Source organism: Mus caroli, chromosome 13 (genome assembly GCF_900094665.2).
Source record: "Mus caroli chromosome 13, CAROLI_EIJ_v1.1, whole genome shotgun sequence".
In the NCBI taxonomy this organism is placed as follows: Eukaryota; Metazoa; Chordata; class Mammalia; order Rodentia; family Muridae; genus Mus; species Mus caroli.
In genome coordinates this window covers 16213931-16233787 of record NC_034582.1, presented here as the reverse complement: position 1 = coordinate 16233787, position 19857 = coordinate 16213931, and the positions used below count along the sequence as shown (strand labels likewise).

At 39.6% G+C, this 19857-nt stretch overlaps 1 protein-coding gene across 2 annotated transcripts in view; it reads right to left on the bottom strand.

Annotated features, from left to right (window-relative positions):
* Aoah (acyloxyacyl hydrolase) overlaps nt 1-19857 on the bottom strand; it is a 202897-nt gene that overhangs the window by 27202 nt on the left and 155838 nt on the right. For both annotated transcript variants that reach the window (XM_021180609.2, XM_029468428.1), the window contains exons 13-15: nt 16781-16863; nt 1947-1983; nt 1077-1151 (exon numbers count right to left, since the gene is read on the bottom strand). In XM_021180609.2, coding sequence (XP_021036268.1) covers nt 1077-1151; nt 1947-1983; nt 16781-16863 — 195 coding nt within the window. The remainder of the gene's footprint in view (nt 1-1076; nt 1152-1946; nt 1984-16780; nt 16864-19857) is intronic.

The window sequence follows — 19857 nt, the reverse complement described above, 5'->3', positions numbered from 1 at the left end:
ACAGCAGACCTTAAGGGGTATACATTCTTTACTGCAAAGTCCTGGGTGGCTCATCGTCTCTAGACAGGGATATAGGTCCTCTCACAATGTATTGTTAGTGACTTTGGAGTCCTGGAGGGATGGATCTAGGTAGGGACTGGCCCATGAGCAACTATGGCTCATAGAGTGGCATGCTCTGCTTTGAACTGATTTATCTGTACTTCATTTAGAAGCATATTACTTCTGTGGAAGCAAATGAGCTTTAGTCCTATTGGGCTTTGATCTCAGCACAGGCTGGGGGGGGGGGGTCAGTGAATGGCCAGGACAAGGGGAAGTTATGTGAGCGAGGAGACCTCCAGCTGGCTAATAATCAGTTATGCTACCTTAAGCAAGTCTCATGTCCATTCATGGCTTGTCTTTCTTGTTTTCCTAAAATACTAGACATATGGCCACTGGGAGTTGCTCCAGATACTGCCTCACGCTTTGTTTACCTTGAGCCACAACCACAGGCCAGATGCCTATATGCATCATATTTTTAGGGGTATACATGGATACATCTCTTCAAATACTGAGGGGGAACTAACACTAATGCGTAGTTTAGCAAAACCCCTTTTACTCTGGGCCATCAGAATAAATAGGATTGAATGTGAATTACATGTAGTTTCTTTGCAAATACACAGCTATGCTGTTTCTTCTGCACAAGGCTGTGAGAATTAGCGTGTGGCATGTATTCTTGTGAGATGACTGTGCTTCTGCTCTATGCTGTTAAAAATGTCATGGGTTCTAAGTTTTGGATCTTGGTGAAGCGTATGTTTTTGTGATATAACCCATAGTTGTTCCGCACATACCTTTTTGTTGTGATGTCAGAACTGAGAGCTCATGGACCTGATTCAGTTTTTCAGTTTCACATGACTGAGTTCCTGTTGAACTCACACACCCAGGATTTCCTTCTAAGATAAACTTATTTGACATTGGCATATTATAGCAGAGTAGACCAGGGTAGAGAGTGGAAGAGGAAGAAAGCCAAAACTAAATCCCAGCGAAGTAGGCCCATTGTTATTTTCTTAGCACTGTTCTCATCCCTCTCAATGACTTACGAATTACAAACATCGTTTCCAATCATGGCATAAAGGACGATGGCTGGATGGTCTGATGCCTGGTTCCTAGACAAGCTGAGAAACATAGGGGATAATCTCAATTCAATTTCCTATTAGGAAATGGCACATCAATGAACAATACAATAAAAGTAGATTCAAATCCCAGCTAAATAGATCCAGCACCACCTTCGTAACATCGTTCACAACACTTATTATCCACAGCACAGGTGAGTTAGTTGAGTTACTTATACTCAGTTTCATAAGAAATCCTCAGAGTTGTGGGGCCAACTCAATTCACAGAGGCCAGGGCTCCCCAAGGCTTCTGTTTAGGACACTACAGCTCACTTCTGAATTTGAATACCCAAATAGAGGCAAGAGTATTAACATGCCGGGCATGGTACATCAGCACATAGGAAGCTATGGTAGAACTGCATGAGTTTGAGAAGAGTCTGAATGACATAGTTAGCTCTGGGGGTTACTGCATGAGGCTCTGTCTCAAAACAAACAAACAAACAAAAAACCAAAAAAAAAAAAAAAAAAAAAAAAAAAAACAGAAACAAAAAACTTAAAAAAAAAAAAAGAATAGTTATTCTTAATTATAAAGCCAGACTATGATGTGATCATTATGTTTTTCTAGTTACTTCTTTCAGAGCTAAATTTTACTCAATTCAGATTCATTTTATAATCCTTTGAGAACATGCACTTTCCAAGATTACTTGCCCAAGAAGACGATCCCCTGTGTCCCGATGGTGACTAATGAAGTGTTGATATTCAGTAGAAATGATAATGGGGTAATAAATGAGAGTTTAATTCCTTTCGAGATAAGTTAACCATATTGAAAACAGTTTCTTATATTTATGTTCCACTGACCTTTCAATAAAATTCTTCAGATTTCTGGAAGATGCACCTGAATAATTACAATTAAGAAAGTAATTGTTAGTGAGTTTCATTGGCACCGTTGACGAGTGAGTCTCCCTGGCTGTCCAGACCACACTGGTGATGGCAAGTGCTTGTTTCTGGTGATTTTCTGTGATGTGCTATCTTGGACCTTACCTTCCTGGGTTCTCTGCTTATTTGCCATCCTACTAACAGAACTCAAAGCCCTTTGGATTAGTGAGTTGCCATAGATGAGTAAATGATTTAGTGGATATAAGGAAAAAGTATCTGTATGTCTACAAAGAGACAAAGTACCCCAAAAGGATCAGAGAGACAGAGAAAAGTACTCTCTGGGAGAGACATCTTCCTGGAAGCCCCCATTTAAGGTCCCTGCATTCAAAACACTGAATGCTGAAAGTTGAGACTCTGGGCAGTCAATTACTCTCTGCTGGCTTCTAGAGGGAAGAATTGCACAACCTCTTGCCAGCTCAGTGCTGATGGTGTCCTATGATGGCTCACATATCTTCTAGGCCCTTCATTCAGTTCTACTCCAGGACTCTTAATCTCTCATTCTCAGAATAATAATGAATCAAGAAGTGTTATCATTCTTTAATGTTTTTCATAATGATAAATAAAAATCAAGAAAAGCTCAAACTTTTGTTATCCTAAAATTATAGGAGCAGGTCGAGCCACTTGAGCCCATATGGGAATTTGATGTGCAGGCCACCCACAGAGCTTCAGAAGAACAAGACTGAAGAGTTATCATAGCTGGCTGGATGGGCTGACCCTCCCCATAGGCAATATTATCTAAGTCCCTTGTCTACTCAGGACAAGGATTGCCTCGCAGTTGTGTGTAGGTAGTCATAGTAGGTCTAAAAAGGCAACCACAGCTGGAGGTGGTGGTCACCTATAATATAAAAGCATTCCAGAAGCAGAGGATAGAGAGTTCAAGGCCAGCCTGGCCTGTGTAGTGAAGTCCTGTCTCAAAACAACAAATGAACCCACAAACAAACAACAACAACAACCCCCCACAAACCAAAAAATAACCACAAAAAAAGAAACAAGGAATTACTTATTTCTGCTTGTACAAAATTTTCTCTACTACAAGATCTTTATTCAGTTTTACAAAGTTTCCTAAGTGGTTTGTGTTTTTCCTTCTTTACTCTGTCATCTTGTTTCTTTCATTTCTGCTATGCTTTGGCCAGACTCAGCTCAACATCTTTCACCTGTCTAATCTCTATTGTCCTTTTCTGAAGGTGTCTCCCCAGCTGCTCACTGCTGATATGATTGCCACTGGAGAAAATATAGAAATGGCAGCTGATAGGTAATAAGAAACACAAATGATGTGGCAGAACAAGGCAAAGATTTGAAAAACTTACACATTTTATACCCTGAAATTATAGTTCCACAGAAATGGAAAAGGTTGACCCTGGGATAGAGGACTTTTATTTATTTATTAAGGTGACCCTGTGTAGAACTTACACATTACCTGTTAAGAGAAGGAGAGTTCATGTAGACCCTTGAATACTTTCTTGTGGTGTCCTTTAAATAGGGTGTATTGTATCACAAGAAGACAAGGTCTCATGATTTCAGCCTCAGCCTTCTCTAGCTGAATTTTAATGCATGTTCACACTGCTAGTTGGTGTTGACCAATACCATCAAGTACCTCACATTCTATGCATTCTCTCAACTTCAAAAATAATTTTGATGGTCTTCTAAGTGAATCTGTTAAACTTAGGACCTAACAGTAGATTCCAGATTCTTCATAGAAAAACAATATTTAAATATATCTAGAATAAGCCTTCATAAATCAAATCATTACTTCAGCAAAACATATTGATTGTTTACTATGTTAGGTGTTGTAATTGGTTCTGGATATAGATCAGTGACTAGAAAAGATACAGCCCTGTCCATAGCCCAGGTTCAGCACTAATGACCTCAACTTAGAAAGAGTAACCATCACTCAGCCCTGATGAATTTTTGTTGTCTAGAAGTGTCCATTTTGTTAGACTTGTCTTCAAATGGAAGTTAGAAATATGGGACTTTTGCCAAAAATGTACTGATATTAGACATTGGCAATGAATCCAATGATTCTAAAAGATGTTTTATTTCATGATACAAACACTGTACAGGTTAGGTTTCAAAATGATTTGATTATTGAGAGAACCACAGGACAGCATATATGACAAAATGTTGGGTCTCGGGGTTTAGAGCCCTGGCTGCCCTTACAGAGGACCCAGGTTCTGTCCCTAGCACCTACAGAGCAGTTCACAACCATCTGTATCTCCAGTTCCAGGGGATCCATTGCCTCTTCTGCCTTCTAATGGTGCTCAGACACATGTGGAGACAAGTATAGTCAGACACATAAAATAAAAATAAATAAATCCTTATAAAATAAAGTACCACATGAACACAGTATTTTCTGATTTCATGTGAGGATATACATTTTTCATGTGTGTGAAAACATTTGGATTGCTATTTCTAGAAACATTTTATGACTTTTGCCCATTTTTGTTTGGGCTAGCACATATATATTCAATATATGTGTAAGTATGTATGCACATGTATACATATGAGTTTTTATATCTGTAACAGGTTAAATATTTGTATTGCAGAGAAAGCTACAGCATGTACAGAACAAAACACAGCTGTGCTCGCGTGTGTCTTCCACCTATCTGAGCCCTCTCGTGCACAGGATGAAGCTGCATCTAATTGTTCAGAATAACTTTAAGACCCCAGATTTTTCTTTGTGTGTCATAAGAGAGGACACTACTTCTCTAAAAACTTAAGATTAAAAAAAAAAGATTTTTATTTCTCTTCTTTCTGACAACATGGTTCTGGGATTCTAGTTGCATGTCACTATGCCAAGGTAAAATTTTGCTAGTACTCTGTTTAAAGGTCTTGGTGGTTCTCCAGGGGTCAGGGATGCCACTGAGCCTTTCTTTGGAGACAGAGTTAAGACAGTAGTCTGATCAGTGTTAGTCCCTCATAGGTGGAGCCTCACATGGCTAGTTACAGCTTGTAGAACCTAGAGAAATTCTGATGAAAACGTCTCAGCATATACTGCTGTGACACTTGCTATGAGTTTCTTAAGCATGTGGCTCACTGAGGGTCTTGGGCCACCAAGCCACTCATGAAGCAAAGGTCTTTTAATAATGGCTATGACAGGATGTTAGGACACTACTTCTCTAAAAATTTAAGATTAAAAAATGATCTTTATTTCTAGATTTCTAGGGTTTTCTAGATGTAGATGTCTTCTGCCAGTGAGGCTTCCACCACTTTTTGTTTGGATCCACCTTCCTTTTCTGCTCTTTTGTGTGTACTGTCCATAGGTGAGTATGTTGATATGTGTATCTGCATGCAAATGTGGAGGCTAGAGGAGTATACTAGAGGTTTCCCTCTACTATTCTCTGCCTAATTTGAGAGAGGGTGTCTCACTAAACCAGAAGTTGGCCATTTTGACTAGTCTGCCTGGCCAAGAAGCTCTTGAGACCTACCTGTCTCCCGAATGCCCCTGAATGCTGGAGCTACAAGCACAAGTAAGCTGTCTAGCTTTTCATATAGGTGCTCAGGATTTGAACACAGGCACTCATGCTTGTAGAGTCAACACTCTTACCTACTGAAACAACTCCTTGGCCCCTTTCTGCTCTTTAAAACATCTGTTACTGAAAGCACAGTGCTGATTTTGTGAACTTGTCTTAAGCCTTGACTCCTGCCATCTGCCGCTGTGGCTCTTTCTCATCATGAGCGGGAACTCCTCTAAAACCATCCATTCACTCAGGAATGGACTCTGGTCTTTCCCTCCTCTTTCATGAGGTTTCCTATTTTTCTTTTCTTTTAAAGCTAGAGATGTCCAGGCACCACCCACCTCTTCTGACAGCAGTATCCTGTTTTCTTCAGTTCATTACATGACTAGTCTAGTAGACCATGCCTGCATATCATCTGCCAACTTCCTTTCTCCACATAAACTAGATTTTAAATGGTGTAGATTTTTCTTATAGTTTTATAATTCATCAAGAATTTTCAGAAGAATAATTTGTTAAAAAATGATAATTTTACATTTTTCTTTTCTAAAAATGTTTGTTTGCAATAAACAGCATCATTCAGACTAAGATATTGATCTTGAGCCCCAGATCCCAAACATTTAGCAATTATATGTTGTGACAGTTTCTGACAGTGTTTCTACTGAGGATGTTTCACATTACAAATGTTCCAGTTACAAACAAGATAAATTCCCTAAAATTATTTGAATAGGGTAGACTATGCTTCCAATTGTGGCTGCGTTCTACCTCCCAGTGACTGTGCTTTGCAAGCACTCTTTCCCTGTGTTGAGAGAGGGAGAACTTGGCATCTCCCCAAAGCTGTTTTCCTCTCAGGCCCTACCCACCACACTTACTGTCTCCTTACACCTTTTAGATACTGCTCAAACTTTAACTTTGCTGTGAAATCTACTTCTCTAGAATTAGGTAACTCTCACCTCCAGAGCGTGCAACTTACTTTTGTCCTGGTGACATTCCAACAGAACTATGATTATTTTCTTGTTTGTCTCTCTTTTGGTTTTGTTACGATCTCCATGGAAGTAGGGCCTTTACCTTGCTCATCTTCCTATTTCTAGAACCCATTGGAATACTGAACAGGAACAAAGTAAAGAACAAAGGCAAGGCACATTCAGGCTCGAGAGTATTTAAGATGTCAATAGACAGAGCAGATAGCTTTCTGTTTGATGTCTTTTATCTGAAGCTCTAAACAAAACAGATTATTGAAAAGAGATGACCTATCCCTTCACCACACTGATAAGTGCATTTATTTGAAGTAAAAACTTTGTAATGCAGGTGTGCTGATGCTAGCTTGGTGAAATTTCGACAAACAGCAGGACCTGAATTTTTCACATGGTTACTGTCATGAGACTTGCTCCTTCCTGAACCAGTTTGCCTTGGTTTCTTTTTGTTGAGGTGATACAATACTCTGACAAAGGCAACTTTGGGGAGAGGAATTTACTTTAGTTTACAATTCAAGCATGGCTCATCATGTCAGGTAAGTTAAGAAAGCAGGAGCTTGAGGTACCTGGTTGTAACCAGACTATATCAATAGTCTAAAGTAGAGAGAAAATAAATTCATGCATGCTAGAGCTCATCTCTCTTTCTCTACTTCTGTATAATCCAGGATCCCTGCCTAGGGAATGGTGCTACCCATACTGGCTTGATCTTCCCACCTCAATTAATGTAATCAACACCCCAACCCTGAACATGAAAAGAGGCTCATCTCCCAGGTGATTTTAGACTTTGTCAAGCTGGCAATTAATACTAACCATCACAAGGATGTATGATGAAATCTAAAGAAATAGTTCTCCATTGTTTTAGGATTTGTTGAGTTCCAAACTCTTGCAAGAATTAAACACAATGAAAAGCTAATACATATGAAAGAGTAAATTTTCTTCTATATGATATATGTGTCATATTGAATTTTTTCTCTTAAAAGTTCCTACTATTATTAAATACTGTATATTCAAGATATATTGGATTCTTATAAGAATACAATTTTGAGCTGTAGTCACTGAGTGCTTTTATATCATTTTGTTTTCAGAGTGAGTATTTAAGACTTGGACACTAAAGACTTTCTCTAGTGCTTTGACCACATTATTTCAGACTCCCCAAACAGAAATGTCCTAGATGTTCTGCTATAAATAACCTTTTCCATCTCCTTTCAAGGTTTTGGGTTATGATCAAATATTCCATCCAATAGTGGTGCTCCCCACATGATTCCTCGGGCCCTATTTCAGTGTGACACAGGTGACCTTAGAAATTCCCTCCAGTGCTGTTGTTGTAGCTTTTGAAAGTATTTTAAACATTTTCATTTTGAAATGATTGCTAAAGTTCTAAAAAATAGGACAAAGATATATACATTTTTTACCTAGATTTTTCTAAATATATACATCTGCAATAATTACAATGATCAAAACTACAAAACTAACATGTGAACGGTACTTTGTCTAATCTGCATACCTAAGTTAAATGTCCCTGATGACCACTTTCTTGCCTAGGTCTTCTAATTCACTCTACTTGGATCTCAGGCCTCTTTAGTCTGCCTTAATCTGGAAAGATTGCTTAGTCCCTGTCCTTATGACCTTGACATATTTTGATGGTACTGGCCAGTTCTTAAGTGGCTTTCAGTTTGGGTTTGTCTTAATGTTCCTCATGACTAAACTCAGGTTATGCAATTATTTTGGCAAAAATACAATACCAGAAGCTCAGTTAGCTTAAGGTACAAAACTTATTTTGTTCCAGAATAGAGATCATGGGAGGTCTAAAAATAAGGAGTCCTTACGTGTGGAAATGAATTCAGCTTAGCTTGCAATAATATACTTTTTATAGTTCAATTATAGTTTGTCTCTTTATCCTTTTCTTTTTTGCTTTTATTCATTCTCAGGGAGACAAAGAGAACTGGCCCAGAGTGTTGAGTTAAGGTATCTAATTCTGACAATTCCCCCGGGATTGCCAAGACAATCCAAGACAGAAAGATGGCACTAGAAAGGGGAAAGTGTAGCATGGCTTTTGGGATTGTGACCTTCAGCAGGAGACAGATATGATTAAAAGTCTATCATTGATGCGGTAATGGATCATGGGAATGTTATATAACTTTCTGAGCCCCATTTTCCTCATCTACAAAATAGAGTTGCTTTGTGGATTCACTGAGAAGAGAGCACATGTCTTTAGAGCTGGTACCTTTCCCCCCTTGAGTTTTATCAGTTAAAAATAAGATAGACAATCAGTAGTTGGGTGTAGTGAAATATGTGCAAGGTAGGAATTCATGAGAGAGGGGATGCCTTAGTGTCCTGTATTGTGATTTACAGATATGGTCCTATCAGCTTTGTTGATGGCTACCTTGTCTGCTGGTGGTATGTCACTGGCAGCAGGAGACATAACTCTCTGTTGTTAGCTGTAACCAAGAGGTAGACTAACTTTACAGAAAAGAATTTCAGGATAAGTCAGTATTAAGATTTTTTTTTTTTAAAGGACAGCAGGCAGTGGTGGTGCACGCCTTTAATCCCAGCACTTTCGAGGCAGAGACAGGTGAATTTCTGAGTTTTAGGCCAGCCTGGTCTACAGAGTGAGTTCCAGGACAGCCAAAGCTATACAGAGAAACCCTGTCTCAAAAAACAAAATAATAATAATAATAATAATAATAATAATAATAGTAAAATAAATAAATAAAGGACAGAAGTGCACACCCAAGAGTAGATATATGTTTATGAGGAGAGAGTGGTTCTAAATGTCCTAAAATAAAGTATGCAAATACAGTGTGTGTAGCTTTTGAAGTTACGTTGTTCAAAATATAGAATCAAAAGATTAACTAAAAATGTTTTGATATACTTATTTTTACCTAATAATTTTTTTCTTTAGTAAATTATAAAGTAGTTCATGTAGTATTTCTACACAGGTTTATAGAAAGGAATGCTAATGGTATGAAAACGTAAGCCACAAAGGTCCAGAGGTCACAAGAGGTCAATAGACGTGTGTGTGTGTGTGTGTGTGTGTGTGTGTGTGTGTGTGTGTGTGNGAGAGAGAGAGAGAGAGAGAGAGAGAGAGAGAGAGAGAGAGAGAGAGAGAGTTCCAAAACAGGAGTCTGGGCCCCTTGTAGACAATTTGGTTAGCTGTGTGGTAATTCTTGACTTTTAGCCAGTGAGACAGTCACACCAGAGCTACCTGGCCTGTTTTCTTATGTTTCTCTAATTTTTCCTGTCTTTCTACTCTACCTCTAGGGTAGTGGTGTGCCAGGAGAGCAGAGTTCAGTGTCCACTCAAAGGCTAAGCTATGGGCAGCAGGGAGCTGTCATGCTCAGTTTCTCATTCTGTGGGGAAATCACCTCTGTTGTTCCTCACTCCTCCACTCATTTAACCCCAGGGCCTCCTTTCTCAGCCCCACTGAGGAATTTTCCCTTCACCCTCTGTGCTCCAGTCTCTCTCTTCTGGACCCTGTTTACCTGGTCTTCTCAACACTTTCTTAAATATATTTTATTTTTAAATGATTTTTGTTATTTGTATATGAATTTGTTATTTGTGTATGAGTGTATGAATGTGAGTATGTGTATGGATGTGTATGCGAGAGTGTATGAGTGTGTGTGTGTGTGTATGTGAGTGTGTGTGTGAGTATGTGAGTATGTGAGTGTATGTATAAGTGTGTGTATGTAAACATGATGGCTATAGTCAGTTGTCAACTTGACTATATCTAGAATGAACTATAATCCAGAAATGGAGGGCACACTTACGATCTAGATCTTGAGGCTGGAGACACAGGCTTTTAATCCAGACCTTGAAGCATAGTGGCCCTGAAAAGCTTAGGCCCAAGCAAGGTGATAGATACATGACTTTAATCTCAGGAGACATAGGCAAACAGACCTGTAAGTTCAAAGCCAGCCTGGGACAGAGCAAGTTCCAAGTAAAGAACCGGTTAAGTCCTGTTGTGGAGGTACACACCTTTAATCTGGGGCAAACACCTTTTGCTGGAGGCCTACATAAGGACAATGGAAGAAAGAAAGCTGAGTCCTTGTTGGCCATGTGAAAGGGAATTGTGTGACATGTTTTTCTGCCCCTAGAACACTGTGACCTTCAGGACAGTCATTAAGGCTGTGGAAGAGAACTTTGAAAACATGAGTTCAAAAATATATAATTTCTTTACTATGCAAAATATAAGGATGCATAGAGGCAACTGCACTATGAGGCAGCTTGTCAGAAAAATACAAAGGCAGGCAGATTCCTGAATTCAAGGTCACCCTGGAACAGATCAAATTTCGGTCCAGGGGTAGTCAAAATTGTAATCTTAGGACAGGATTCCACCCAACCTAGTTTATTGTTTATTCTTACAAAGGCAGGCAGATCTCCAAATTTATTTTCAATGTTAAAAACTGTGTTTGTTTTCTTTTTCTAAGAATCCAGTGGTGGGACTGAGGTCAGGGAATGCTAATTTGTGGGTAAACAAAGGGGAACCTGGAGTAAATGACTGAATTGATATGTAAATAAAGGGCTGGGCTTTGTGGTCTGTATGAGGTTAGCAGAAAGCAGTTCTTTTTTTAAGAATTTTTTTTTCTAGCAAGTGTTGAGCTGTCTGGAGATCTCTGGAGAATAAACACAACTCTTTTAGAATTTTTTTCTAACAGGATTTCTGTTAGAAATTTTTCTAGCAGCTACCCAGAAAGAACTGCTTAGAGAGTGAACACAGATCTTTTAGACATTTTTTTTTTCCTAGAAAATTCCACTTTTTTCTTTTTTTCTAGCAGCTTTTCTGACTTTGGTCAGAAAATACAGTGAGCATGTGAGTGTGTGTGTGCACACAAGTGTGTGTATGTATGTGTGTGTGCATGTGCAAATAGGGGTGCTTCATCACTTGTGTGGAGGTCTCTGCTTCTGCTCTTGGTATCTGGTTTATATGTCAATGTCAAATGCTTATGTTCATGGCCCGAGTCTGTATTTCTCAGGCTGGCCTGACTTTTGTCTCTTTTCCTAGCTTCTCTAGGTCTCTTATTCTTCGGAGGCTTAACCAAACCCAGAGGTAGGAACAGGTCAAGTGAAGTTTCTTCAGAGTGTGGAGTTTGTGGCATTAGTGGAGAACATAAGAGTTTCATGACCAAATTAGCTTTGCAGCAAGGAGAGGGGTGGGTGTGGTATACAGGTGAAGAGGCAAATTTGAACTTAGGCAGTTTACAGTCTCCAGTAACTACTCTGGGCTTTTCACAGGGATCCCTGCTCTCCACTTTCTCTGTAATGCGCACACAGGGAGAGAATCCCTCTGTGGTGGGAAGCTTAATCCCATGGAAAAACATGTCTTCAATATTTTAGCATTTCTGAAAGCAAAAACCTCCTAATCCAGGTACTTATATGAAAGTTTTGCTGGACTTGCAAAAACAAAATGAGAAAGATTGTCAGTGCAGAGTTCGAGGCCAGCCTGGTCTACAAAGTGAGTTCCAGGACAGCCAGAGCTACACAGAGAAACCCTGTCTTGCATCCCCCCTCCCTGCCCCCCAAAAAAGCTTTATATCACTTCCCCTAGTCCTTGGTCATCACCAAGTCATCCTTTGCCTCTGTGAATTTGGGTACTTTAGACGCTTCAGAGAAGCAGGGGCTTCAAGGTCCAGTTATCGCTGGGTAAGGCAGGATTCCCTTCTTAAAAGGCTGAATAGTATTGCATTGCATTTACATATATTTTCTCCATCCATTTACATGTTGGTGTACATTCAGCCTCGTTCTACATCTTGGTTGTTATGAATGATGATGTAATGAACAAGGGAGTGCCAGTATCTCTTTGAGAACCTGTACTTAATACCTTGGATAAATAAATATTTATAAGTGGGATTGGTTAATCATACAGTAATTCATGTTTTCATATTTAGAGAAACTATCCTGCTACCTTCTATAATGGATAGATGACTTTACATTCCTCTTTACATGACTCTGAGTTTTCCATGTCCTAGGTAGTCCTCGTCATTAGTTTTTTATATATACAATGGCCATCCCAGCAGGTGTGAGGTGGTATCTTAGAGTGGTTCCTGCCTTTGATATTAAGGAAATCACTGTATTCTAGTTGTAAAGGACCATGGTCCATGCTTTAGTTCTCTTCAAAGGTTGAAAATAACTTGAGAGTTTTTAGGTTAAAGAAAAAAAGTGTTAGTTGGGCAAGTCCCTGCTTACCAATGCTAACTGAGGGGGGCATTAAACAAATGGCTCCTGGCCTCACATGCCTTCTGATTCCTGTCCAGCCATGAACTAGACTTAAAGAAAGTGACCCTCCTTAGGCCCAAGAAAGCTCAACTTCAGCCTTGACAAAGAACTTGTGTGACATATTTGGCTCTTCTGGGTGTGGGGGAGGGCATGGAATCAGTCAAGAACACAGAGGGCTGAACCTGCTAGTTTCTGCATCCTCTGTAAGCATGAATCATGAGGAGTAGTGAACACTCAGATGTGAAGAGTGGAGCACTGTAGCATGAGTAAAAGAGGTCGCTCTGGGCACCACTGCTTCTAAGACAGCCTCCAGAGATGGGTGCTAACTACCTCCCATATGGTCTATTTTCTAAGGGATGAGCTCTTGGTTGGAGTCATGGTGACATCTCAAGCTCAGTTCTCCTACAATTTATCAAGCTTCAGCCCTCATCATGGTCCTGAGCTCAAGACGCCAAGGCTATTATCCAGCCCCTCCCCTCAGCAGTCCTACCATCCTCTGGAATTCACCCCTCACCCCTCCAGTCTGCCTCCAGTGCCAGTGGAGTGCTGAGGAATGGCCCTCTTGCTTCCCAGTCCTGGCAGGGTGTAGCCCAAGGACTTCCTGTCCTAAAGACTCCTTTCCTTATCTGGTTCATCTCTCTGTTCCCTACCTTAGCTCTTGCTCTCAGTCATAGACTTGCCATCTTTAGTTCATCATTTCTCATTCCCCTCCCCTTCTGCTCTCTTCCCAGGAGGAGGAACTTCTGCCTCCAGATCCCTCTGCTGCCCCATGCATCACTGTTTCCTTCCTGCCTGCCTGCCAGTGTTTGCAAGGACCTGGATGCCTGGCCTATGCACTGCTGCTCCATCTTTGAGAGTCCTGGCTCATACCATTGACAAATCTCTTTTATATTTACTTGCTATGTTTTAGGACCTTTGACATTGAAATGTGACTGATTTAAAACTACTGGATACATAATAGTACAGATGTGACTGGCAGCCATTGTTTCTATGGTGCTCTGATGGTGGATGTTTGAAAATGTTGAAGAAGCTGTGTCTCCTGATCCTCCTGTTGCCCATATCTCCACACCAAGCCCTGTGGTACTCAAGTATTCTGCTGATATCTCTTTTATGTATGGTTGCCTATCTGGGTCTAACAGGCCCGGGCTTTATGATGCTTATACAATAATAATATGGCAGGAAGCTAGAACTGTAGTAGCCAAGGGGGCTGTCCTTACTCATTACTACACTGACTTTGGATTCTGTGCCTCTCCGAAGAAGAATGGGAGTAGACGATCCACTCAAGCAGGCTTGTCATCCAGGCCACACCAAGTCAAGATTCTGGTATCACATCCCAGGGACAATCCTAAAGTCAGTTCTATTTTTATTCTTCAAGGAAAGATTTTGTAAGTTAACCAGAGGGGGAGGTCTCTGTTTCCTGGATCTCACTCCCTTCTCTGAGAGGTAAGGTGAGAGACTAGCCAAAACACAGCACTGGGCAGCATACTGGTCACCTCTTGTCCTGTCTGTTTCTGCAGGTTGGAGCTGAAGAGACCACTGCAGATCACCTCCCTTGCTGAATATGGAGAAGATAGGGTGGGGCTGCTCTTTCCTAAGCCTGACATCAAAGCATTATTCCTAGAATCATAGGGACTCCCACACTTCACATTCTAAAAGGCTCTGCGCATATCTGCAGACACGTAAAAAAATATTTTATATAACAGTCAAGATGAAAATAGGAGCTGTTTCTTTAATTCGTGCCACACAATTTAAAAGAAACTCTTTAATATTCTATTCAACTATTTCTTCCCCTTTTTCTCTTTCTTGCTGGTTCTGAAAAGTAAAAGCAGCCATAAATATGCAGAATGTGGAGAGCTGACTTTTCCGATACCTAATAAAAACCTTGGGGAGTAATTGAAATAACTTGGTGTGGGCAGTCAGGTTACACGCTGCATAATATCAAAAGAAAATTCACAGCAAGGAAAAGCAGCAGAAAATAGGAAGAGGAGCTGGAGAATAAAAGCAGGACATTAGATAACGGGTAACTATGGGAAACTAAAAATATCCTCTTAGAATTCCGTTCTTAGAAGATCTGATGAGACTTGTATTCAGAGAAGCAATAATTCGAGACAAGGTGAACATTTGTATAATTCTGAGGAATGCAAATTGAAGAAAGAGAAAGCTCCCCTCCTCTCCAGCTTCCACTCACTGAACAGACAAAAGCTGGGACTTTGCCCTGGACTCACTGTACACTTCTTTGTGATGAGTGTCTCTTCCTACCTCCCTTTGCCTTTTGCTGTGAAGCGCCTGAATTTTAAAGGAGTGTGCATAGTTAAGGCAGCAGAATACACAAGGACTGGCTAGCCTTGGTTGCTGGGAGTAGTCTTTGGAGCATCTCACTCTGGTCATCATGAGTTTGTCAAAAGATTGCCAGATTTTGGGTGGGAAAACGATATTGACATATTTGAGTCTTGAGATAGAAATGTTGACTCTGAAGTTACACACAAGGAAAACAATTAGAGCATGCTTGTCTGAAGAGTCAGACTTCTCATCACCCTGCCTTCACTGCATACATTTATCCCATTACTCTTTCCAGACTCAATTTATATATATGAAATATTTCAGAAAAGTAGAGTTGAAGGGAAGAAAGAAAGCAACCAATCAAAATATCTCAATGATCCTTGACTTCATCCTACTAATTTTTTTTCTTAGATGGAGCTCTTCCCCATTTCCCTTTAAAAATATGGTAAAAATTGAACTATAATATCTAATTTATGGTCTAATTTTTCTTAGTCTATATTTTATCTTTCCTGTTTAAAAAATAGATTATAGGTCCTAATGTCCTAGAGCTGCATACAAAATGAGCTTCTGTTTTTTTCCCCAGTCTATATTGAAAGCAAGTCTCTATTGAATTGGGGGCTCTTTGAGTCTCTCACAACAGCAGAAAAGTGATGTTAGGAGTTTATATCTGTAGGGGTTCATAAGCAAGTCCCTTGTGCATTTTTCACTCTCTACTAGTTGTGTTCACACATAGAGCAAGGCTAACCTTTCTCCATAGACCACTGAAGGTCACAGGCAGGAAGGAGGCCTGACTTTCATTGGTGTCTGAGTAGAGTTACACAGGGTCAGCAGAAGTTTTTGTCATGTAACTTTCTATCTCTGTGACATGGGTCAAGGCTGTTGACCTGTCCAAGTCTCCTTTTTCTAAGTTGCAGCAATGTGGGTAGACTCATATTTTTCTCATTCCGAGAAAAATGTTTTAACATATTGGGTAATTGAGTTGAGTGTTGTAGTGAATGTATATGTTAGAAGTTTTCTTTCCCATTTCTACCGTAACACTTCCAGAGTGACTGCAATCAATGATATCTTAGCTCTGAGAAAATACAATAATACTTGCTGAACTGTTTATTGTGTATAGGACTAGTGGAAATATACATAAAGGTACATACTTAAAGTGAAATATGTTTCTCAACACTTGGTGGGAGTTAAGTAAATGCCAGCTACTATTAAACAGTTAAGACATCTTTTCATTCTTAGAAAAGTAGGGCATTCATTCCACGTAGAGTACTTATTCTAAGAAATATAGTATATTTTAGGTAACACATTTAGTTAAAACCCATACTTCTTGGATACTTTCTGCACATCTTTAGTCAGTGAGAGATGGTAACTCATGGGCATTAGCCAGGCTATGGTTTATTAAGCAGGGGTCTTATGAGTCTCTTAAACCAGTATGGTGGGCAGACTCACATGAGTAAAGTTTAAAACTCTGACCTCTGAAGAAATGTGGGCAAATGCTCTCCAGGGCAGAGTAGAGCTTTTTTAGTGACCTTAGTCACTTGTTTAACCAAGGCTCACTTGGGTCACCCTTCTTGAGCTGTGAATCTCTGCATTTGCCTGAGAATTACGAGAAATCTTTTCACTGTTCTGTGACTGATCTGGCCTCCATAGTCTCTTGTCTGCATACTCTTCTCTTTTTCTGTGTATAAATGTCTGGAAAGCCAGAAGACTGTGTTCAGAATGGGTAGTGCTGTTGGAAGGGAGACTTCACTGTGTTCTGGCTGTCTAATGCTAATTTTTGCAGTAATTCCCAAATAAAGTCAGTTCTTACATGTGAACGCATAAGTGACAGGCTACGCACCATTCTTTGAGATACTCTGATAGTCTCTGTGATTGCAATGGTTTCTCTTTCTCAAACGACGGTAAATGGAGTTTTCTTCAATTCTGAAACAAATACACAAGTATATATTTAATATCCAGATAACTCAATGTTGATATTAAAAGGAACATGTTTCTGTACTGCTTTTAGAAGTGCAGTAAAAATGAACTCAACACACTCAGGCTTTACTGACAGTTTCTTTATGCTGTGAATGTATTGTTGGGTAGACTGTGACACGAGGCATACCCATAGAGGAGGGTTGCTGTTGCTATCGAAGTTTTGCCTTTGTTTAGGTCCCTGCAAAGTCACATCTTTCTAATACCTCCACCAAGAATGGTTGCTGCCATTTTTCAGCTACCACTCATCTTTACCGTTCTCTTACCCATTCTCTTATGTGAAAGTGGAAGACATTTCCTTTCTTGGCTGCTGTGAGACTGTGAAAGATGCTCTCGCCTTGGGGGCCTGCTCTTTTCTGTACACATGTGTGTTACAGAGCTTGAAGAAGCACTTGTGTTCTCGTGGAACAATGACTCCATTTCCTGTTTCCCTGTGCCTAGACTGTCTGACAAATCTTTGGATAATGCAATTGAACTAGAAGTGTGAAGTGGCATTTCTAGTAATCTTTATTAGGGAACACTCTGAAGACAACACCTATTCTTTCTTTCTGAATTCCCTCTCTGTATTCTGCTGCCCAGAATAAGAACACTACTGTTTTGGACAGTCAAAGATCCACCTTAGAAAGGCAGAAGCTGGAGGATCCTGTATCCCTGAGGAGACTGGGTAGAGTAGAACTTCAATACTAGTCCTAAATTGCATGCCTCTGAGCTTTTCTGTTTAAGAAAAGCAAACTCAATTTTTATTTTATTCAAGCCATACATTAAATCTCTTCCACTTGGAGCTGAATCTAATATTAATGGACACATAGCTTGGAGACAAATTTGACACCACTATTGGGTTATAATTATAGAACTTTTAAGCAATTTTCTTGGCTCCCTTTTGCACTATCTTTGATTTTCTATTTTATTTTGCCAAGATTTTAATTTAATTTGAATGTAATTTCATGTTATGTTGCCTGTATTTTTATAGACTTCCTAAAATCTTCTTTGAAACAAGACTATATATAAACTAATGAATGATAATTTAACTCATAAATATTCCATTACTGTTAAAATGCATTTCCATTTTCCCAAATTTGTATTTAACATCCTTGCATACAATCATTCTTTTTTCAAGCATTATGAAAATGAAGCTCATTGGATTACAGTACTTAGTAACTGTCTCAAATCATTCAGGGAGGTCAATGTGGATGACGTTTAGGTTCTTAGGGTGCCTGGGAAGAGGCCTTCAGGAAGGCTACAGATGACAGAAGAGGAGGAAAAAGAAAAAAAGAAAATAAACAGAAAGAATACTCCCAGACTTTTATGAAGCCAATCTCATGCTAATACTAAAACCATGTAAAGACATTACCCCCACCCACCCACCCAAAAAACCTCTCCAAACTACAGGACAGCATTTCTGATGAACATTGATTCAATAATGCTCAATAGAAACTTGCAAACTGAATAAAAGCATACATCAAAAAAATTATCCATTACAACCAAGATGGCTTTACCCTGGAGATGCAGAGATGGTTCAACATACTAAAGTCAATAACTGTAATAAACCACAAGGTGGAAAGACAACACTCACAGGATTATTGAAGTAGCCTTTCCTATAGAAAGGCCTTTGGCAAAATTCAGCATGCTTTTGTGATAAAGAAAATCTACAACGAGTCGAACTGGAGGGAATAGACCTCAGCATAATGAGATATATATGAGAAACCTACAGCCAGCTTTATCTTTAATGGTGAAAACTTGTAGCAGTCCCACTGAAATTAGAAATGAGATAGGGCTATCCATTATTCCAGGCCCTTTCAATATTGTGCTTGAAGCTCTAGCTGAAAGAAAAGAATGAGTGAAGAAAATCCAAGGAATTCAAATAGACGAGGTCAAACTATCCCTACTTGCAGATGACATAATATTTATTCCTAAAAGATCACCAAAATTCTACCAGAAAGCTTCAAGGTGTCTGGTAAAAGTCATTAGGAATCATACTACTACCGACCTAAAATTAGAAACAATACTTCTAATTCTGTTTCTACCTATGCATTACAGCTTAAATGAAACCTTCCACCTGGGTTGACAATTCTCCTCCTAAAGAGATGTAAGCTACCTAATAAAATCCAAATACCAGGCATAAGGAGCTCTTTTTTTTGGGGTTATTTGCAGACTAACATGGCTGGAAAAAATCTCATGGGACCTCAACCCTAAACAAAGAACTACAGGCATCTGGGGAATGCTGAGGTGAAGATAAATGGTCCTCCTCAGGGAAGTCCTCCAATGGGTTATCCAATGACAAGTGGTCATCTCAAATGGCTTATCCGACCGGATCACATGGATGCAGGTAGCATTATACATTATACAGGTAATTAACGAAAAAGAGACTATGAATTTGAAGAGAGTGAGGTTGGGTACCTGGAAGGGGCTTTTGGGGGAAAGAGAAGAGGGGAAATGATGTAATTATAATTTTAAAAAATTACTATTATAAAAAGTCTATAAAGGGGCTCTAGTGAAAAAGGGGGAGAGGAATCCAGTTGTAGTTGGTCGTACAAATGAAGCTCTCTTGGATCGTTCTTTCCAGCACAGCAGTATGGTAAATCCCACTAAGAGACTAATGACAAACAAACCTGAGCTATACTCTAAGACCCTATCTTGAAAAGGAAACAATAAACAACAACAATAAAATAGTCTGCTAAGCTCAGCCTGAATTCCCACCTCTCTAAACTATGAGATCTTAAGAAAAAAAAAAAAAAAGCAAAACTGCTTCTTTTTTTTTTCAATTTTTTCCCAATTTTTAATTAGGTATTTACTTCATTTACATTTCAAATGCTATTCAGAAAGTCCCCTATACCCCCCGCCCACGCTCCCCTACCCACCCACTCCCACTTCTTGGCCCTGGCGTTCCCCTGTACTGGGGCATATAAAGTTTGCAAGACCAAGGGGCCTCTCTTCCCAATGATG